General features: G+C 32.6%; 1 protein-coding gene across 1 annotated transcript; it reads left to right on the forward strand.

Moving 5' to 3' along the window:
- The first annotated feature begins 3,798 nt into the window (after window positions 1-3,798).
- Window positions 3,799-5,354, forward strand: LOC128185496 (uncharacterized). Its single transcript, XM_052855079.1, has 4 exons — window positions 3,799-4,321; window positions 4,508-4,746; window positions 5,065-5,127; window positions 5,253-5,354. The coding sequence occupies exons 1-4, from the start codon at window positions 3,799-3,801 to the stop codon at window positions 5,352-5,354; spliced, it is 927 nt and encodes a 308-aa protein (XP_052711039.1).
- The last annotated feature ends 646 nt before the right edge of the window (window positions 5,355-6,000 follow it).

Here is a 6,000-nt window from a genome sequence, read left to right on the forward strand (position 1 = left end):
TAAATATATCCCTATATATTTCACAGTTAAACATTCAACCCCTTTTGTGGCCCCAGTCTATCTTAAGATCACAATTTAAACAATTAAGACTCTATCCTTTATAAGAATACTCCTTGTAGTTTTTAAGAAAAAAAAATTTAAACATTTTTGCTCCATATATTTCTGTGTAAAACTTTAAACCCCTCTTTGGGTCCCAAGTATTAGTTCGAGGTTTACAAATTCAACGATTTAGAATCTACATTATTTGAGGATGATCAAATAGTAATCAGAAAAATTGTAGCATTGTAGTTCTTGTGAAGCAGAATTTGAAACATTATCACATTATTTTTCCTTGAAAGGGTCATGGTCACAATTTTAGTAAAAATGTCGGTAAACAAAACAGAAACAAACTATTCCTTTAAAAAAAATTGGCATAAAATATAAACGACAGCAACATAGAATACGCTAAAAAAAACTGTTATGCCGAAACTACAAAAGCATTAAATAACATAAATTGCGATGTTTTGTTGTTTTCCGAAATAGCTTTCCTATACTTTTAGTCGACAACTTGTCGAGGATTGTATACTTCCGAAAATAATTTTAAGCATTTAAGCATGATTAAATAATTTTTACTTTATATAGAGCCTGGTTGAATAATGATTTAGTAAAAATTTTAAAGTTAACCTTCCAAGGTAAATGTATTAAAACATAAAATCAATTTTTAGAAGCTGCATAGTTTACAAAGAAGTGCGAGGCGTAATACGCTATTTGCAGATAATAAATTTGCCGGATGCCTGATTCTAGATAGTTTCCAGCATTTGTCACATTTTAGGTCTTGTTCTGTAATATTCAACATTTAGTCACAGGTGCTTGAGGACAGGATCGACCCCCCCCCCTCCCCTTCCAACCCCCCCCCCCCCCCCGGGTATAGACCCCCTTCCCCGGGACTTTTTTTTTATTTAAATTATCCTTTCATGACATATTTCTAATCTAATTTATACACTCAATGCCCAAAATTACCTAAAACAAATATTTTTTTAAAAATCAGACCCTCTGTACATATAATACAAGAAGGTTGCTAACTTCGATCTGCCACTGTGTGTGATTTGCGCATGTGCGATGTTACAACATACCCAGGAAAACGTTCTACAATTTTCTTGATTTTTTTTTAAATATGCGTGCCTGGATTTCATTTTATTGGATATTCCTTACCAGTGCAGTGGTTGTCATATTATTCTTGTTCAAAACGCGTTTTACAAGTATTTTCGTCGTACATGTATGTAACGTGTTCATGTGAATGTAATGCTTGAATGCGGTGAGGCATGAACAGTGTTATCAGCCATATATCAGCTATCAGCCAGGGGTGTGTAGCGATAAGCAGAACAATACAAATAGATAACTAATATGGCGGTAGTCGGAGATAAAAGGGAATAAATGCGTATTTTTGAATTCATGTCAGCTTTAAATATGACCTCACACCTCGTACAAATTTTAAAAAGTCGATATCTTAAACAATTTTTTGTTAACTTTTGAAATCATCTTTTAATATTTTCGCTGTACCTTTGTTCACTTTCAATGTTATGTTGTTATTTATTTTTCAATGTTTTAAAAGTTGTCCGTTGTCTGTCGTCGTTGTTGTCGTAGACTTTTCACATTTTTATCTCCTTGTCCTAAACCACTTGGCAGATTTCAACTAAACTTTGCACAAAACAATCATTGCTGAATGGTTCACAAGTTGTTTAATTGAAGGGCCATGTCCCCGTTAAAAGGGAACACTTTTGAATTATGATATATTTGTTAATATTTTTCAAACATTTTCTCAAAATGTAATGGGCAAAAGAGCTAAAACTTGCGTGGCAGCATCAGCAGGTTCTGTTGATTCAAATTTGTTCAAATCATGATCCCCAAGGGAAGATTGAGGCCCTAATAGGGTATTGAATTTAAACATAAGAATATATAGAGAAACATTTTTCAGAACGTTCTCCTCAGAATCCAGTTGGTCAGACAATATGTTTCTTATGTGGAAGCATCCTCAGGCACTGTATATTCAATTTTGTTTACATCACGATGCCCAAAGGTTAGGTCAAGCCACAAAGGAGGGATTTGGGTCGAGTTGTTACATAAGAGTATACAGTGTAGAAAAACAAATCTTTAGGAAACTTCTCAAAAAATTCCGATTGATTAGAGAAGCTGTTACACGTGTAGAGAAATCCTCAAAGTACTGCACATTAGAGTTCCTTTAAATCACGAAATAAGAAGTTAAGGTAGAGCCGAAAAGGAGAGTCGAAATTTTTGATATAGGATATACAGAGAAAAATCTTTTACGAATCTTCTCAAAAAGCATAGGGCCAGACGGTAACTTGTGTGGAAGCATTCATTAATAAATAGTGAAATTTAAGTTTACTCAAATTATGATACCCGGGGGTAGCTAAAATAAAGTCACAATGGGTTGGGAGATTAAATATTTACATAGAAAATAAATTTGATTATTTTCGGAAACTTAAATGTTATTGTATTTGGCATTATTTACTGCATAAGAATTTATCTTGACATTTGTCGATTCTCAGTTGTTTGACCGTGGCCTCTGTGGTTCTGAGACCATAACAAGGGGTTAAATGTTTGATGAAGATTGATCATGATATGAATAGTTCTTCTTTATCAATGTTCAGTGTGAAATCTATACTACTATATTAAAATAATAGACTCGAATTTTTGGGCTTTAATACCGAGAAATCAAAAGAGTACTGTCTTTTGTTTTATATATTATTAACATCTTTGGTACTTGGAGATTTCCAATTTGCTTTTATTTTTTCTCAATCAAGCTGCGCTAATTAATAATCAACAAAAATTCCTTTAAAAAATCCGGAAATTGTGTGAATTTTTCGGATTCTACAATCTTGCGCATGCGCGTTAAATTACGCTAAATCACGGTGCTCTTTGGTTTATGTTTCCACAATTTCACATTTGCATGGATAAACTCAAAAACGATAATACAAATACGTGTAATTTTTTATTTAACATTTGCTATATATTCTGCTCATGAAAGAAAATACGGGATATAACTCTAACTCTGTGCGTTAAATATAAAAAATTCCGAGAGTTGTGAATGTCAATTGCAACAAGGTGTGCAAATTTGATGTATCTATTTCGTAAATGCGCGACATCAAATGTCCAATGCCAACCCGTGCACGCACGGGTCAAAGTCTAGTATGACTATAAAATCATCCATTTTCAAAAGAGGTTCAATGTTTAGCATAAGAATATGTGGATGGAATTTTGAAATTATTTTTAGACAGGATCATTTTTACTACATTGTTCAAATATTTTTGTATATATTCACTTAAAGATAATTTTAGCATGGTTGTCGTTATTTAGGTGATCAATGTGGCCCATGGGCCCCCTGTTCTCAAATTACTTTACCCATTTAGAAATGTATGATATATTTTAAACAGTTTTTTTCTTTTTTGTAAACAGATGGAAATGGACACAAAAGCAAAACTAGAAAAAATTTTGTCTTTTTGCCAGTCGAGGGGATACGATGTCGGGGATTTAATTACCGACATAATTAACAATTTGAAAAAGTTACGTCCTGCATTATTGAAATCAATCGATGAATTATGGAATAGTGTAAAAAGATTAGAGCGTGGAGTCGATATATGTATAACAGTAATAAAACTATTGGGCTGTATGTGGTCCTTGTCAGGATTGGTATTACCCGTAGTAAGCATTACTTTGACAGTTGCACTTTTAGTTGCCTACTTTCTTAAGATACTTTGTTGTATGTATGATTGGAAAAAGATAAAAATACCCGAACATACCATGCATGATGCAAATCAACACGAACAAGCTGGTTTAGAAGAGATGTTTGGAAGCGCAGAGACACTCATTGATTCTTTTACTGACAGAAAAACACCAAATAAGTCTTCGCTAGACATCCTCAGTAAAAATATTGACATTCATATTGGAGTATCTGAGTTGGGACGTCTTAAAAGTCGGATTAAGTGTCTTATGTTAGGAGGAAAAGATGATTGGCTTACAGCTCTGCAGTTGTTGAAACTGTTTGTTAGAATATCCACGTTCCGGCATTCACTTTTATTTAGATATCAGACTTGTTTGAAAACAAACAAACGCTTTCGAGATACCATATCTGCTTTACAGACGTATATTGAAAAGGAAAGAAGAGATAATATATCATTTCTTTCCAGTATTTTTTCAGTGCCGACACTCAAAGATGTAGGAATTCTAACAATTTTTGATCCATTTGAGGAAAAAGAGCTAAATGCGTATTTAGAGGAATTGAACCTGAAGATGATAAACTTACAAAGCATAATTCATAATGGAGGTTTTATAGTTTCGCCAGCCAGAAATCCGTCCGTCCAACTCGGAAGACTTTTTTTGCTTTTATTTAGTTATTTAGGAGCTTTGAAATGTACTCCTTCTAACATAGGAGCTTTATTAATATTCCAGGCAATTGAAAATACTTTCAATCTTTTTCAAATCGTATCCCAGGACTCTGACAAAATTTTAGTTATGAATGACAATGGTTATTGCAAATACGCCAGAAGGTCTTCTTCTATACCAGAAAATGCTCAGTGGCGGGTAATTCTCGTCGATGAGACTGATGGAACCTTAAATACCTCCTCGTATTTCATACTTTGTAACAAAAAATGGCCAGAAAAACCATTATACGTGGAAAAGTCAATCTTAAAACGTGCAAAGGGATTAGACACGGATTCAAAAGAACCAAAAGAAGTTTGCTTGTTTACGGTAAGATGAGTTCGTAATATCAAGAACGTGCATATATATATATATATATATATATATATATATATATATATATATATATATATATATATATATATATATATATATTCACAGGTGTGTTCTCAGTCAAAAGAAATACGCTCTGTTCTAAAAATTATCTTATGAATCAAGAAAGTTAGTGAAGTTAATTTCATGCTCTGTCTCATATTAAAGTACCTGTACATGTTATGTTATCCTGCTTCTCTTGAATTAAAAATCATTCATTAATCTAAGAATTAAACATGTGGCTAATCATCAGTTATTCACACTTTGTAACTTCAGCTGACTAAGCCAAACCAATCGGGCCCAATTTCTGTACCTTTGCAACATCCAGGAAATCTGAAGGTATTATATATTTATTTTTTCATTAAGCTAAACATGTAATAAAGATATCTCTGCGTGCGTGCGAGCGTAAATAATGGTTATTTACTAACGAAATATATTTTTAAATGCAATTTGTCTTTTTACAGGAAGAACCTACTTCTACAAAGGATCGACGATGGTCGTTTAGAAAAACAAGAAAATTCAGGAAACGAAGTTTTACAGCATTTTCATTCAAAGAGAACAACTAGTGAATTTCAATTGAAATTTTAAAAATAAACAAAATCATAATATTTGTGATTGAGATGCCGTTTGTTTTCATAAACAAATTACGTATGATCTATCATACTTTGAAATGATTGCGCTTCTTACAAAACAATTAAAATGGTGACTTAATATGTTTGATATCAAATTAAAACTACTTCGTCTAAAGGTTTGATAATATGGTATGCTATGCAACGGTATACTATGAAATGCTAAAACAATTGAACAAAAACGCCTCAGTTAACAAAAGAGTTCCAAACATTTTGAAGAAAAATGATAATGTTAATGTCTACAACTGATCTGCAATGTGAACATTCAATTCTTGAATTAAAAGCATTTGAAACCGAGTTAAAATCATGTTGTATTCTATGCTATGGTAAACTATGTTATGATATGATGAATGAGATATGGAATTGTATGCTATGGTTTGTGATTCCAATGTCATTGTATGAGATTCCAATAGTATTTCTATCTAAAGCAATAGCTAGCATTGAAACCGTTTTTAATGGCCGTTTTTCCATGGTAGTAAGAAACCCACTTGATAAAAATTTACGAAACATCAGTCAAGGCATACGAAACATCACAGTTTCTTAATAGACTTGTGAAAATCAAGAGTATCCCCCACTTTTTTTA

The sequence above is a fragment of the Crassostrea angulata genome, chromosome 5 (genome assembly GCF_025612915.1).
Source record: "Crassostrea angulata isolate pt1a10 chromosome 5, ASM2561291v2, whole genome shotgun sequence".
In the NCBI taxonomy this organism is placed as follows: Eukaryota; Metazoa; Mollusca; class Bivalvia; order Ostreida; family Ostreidae; genus Magallana; species Magallana angulata.

Coding starts and splice junctions, on each gene's coding strand:
- LOC128185496 (XM_052855079.1), top strand. CDS start 3,799: ATGCATGATGCAAATCAACACGAACAAGCTGGTTTAGAAGAGATGTTT. Junction 4,747..5,064: donor AAGAAGTTTGCTTGTTTACG/GTAAGATGAGTT, acceptor TTGTAACTTCAG/CTGACTAAGCCAAACCAATC. Junction 5,128..5,252: donor AACATCCAGGAAATCTGAAG/GTATTATATATT, acceptor GTCTTTTTACAG/GAAGAACCTACTTCTACAAA.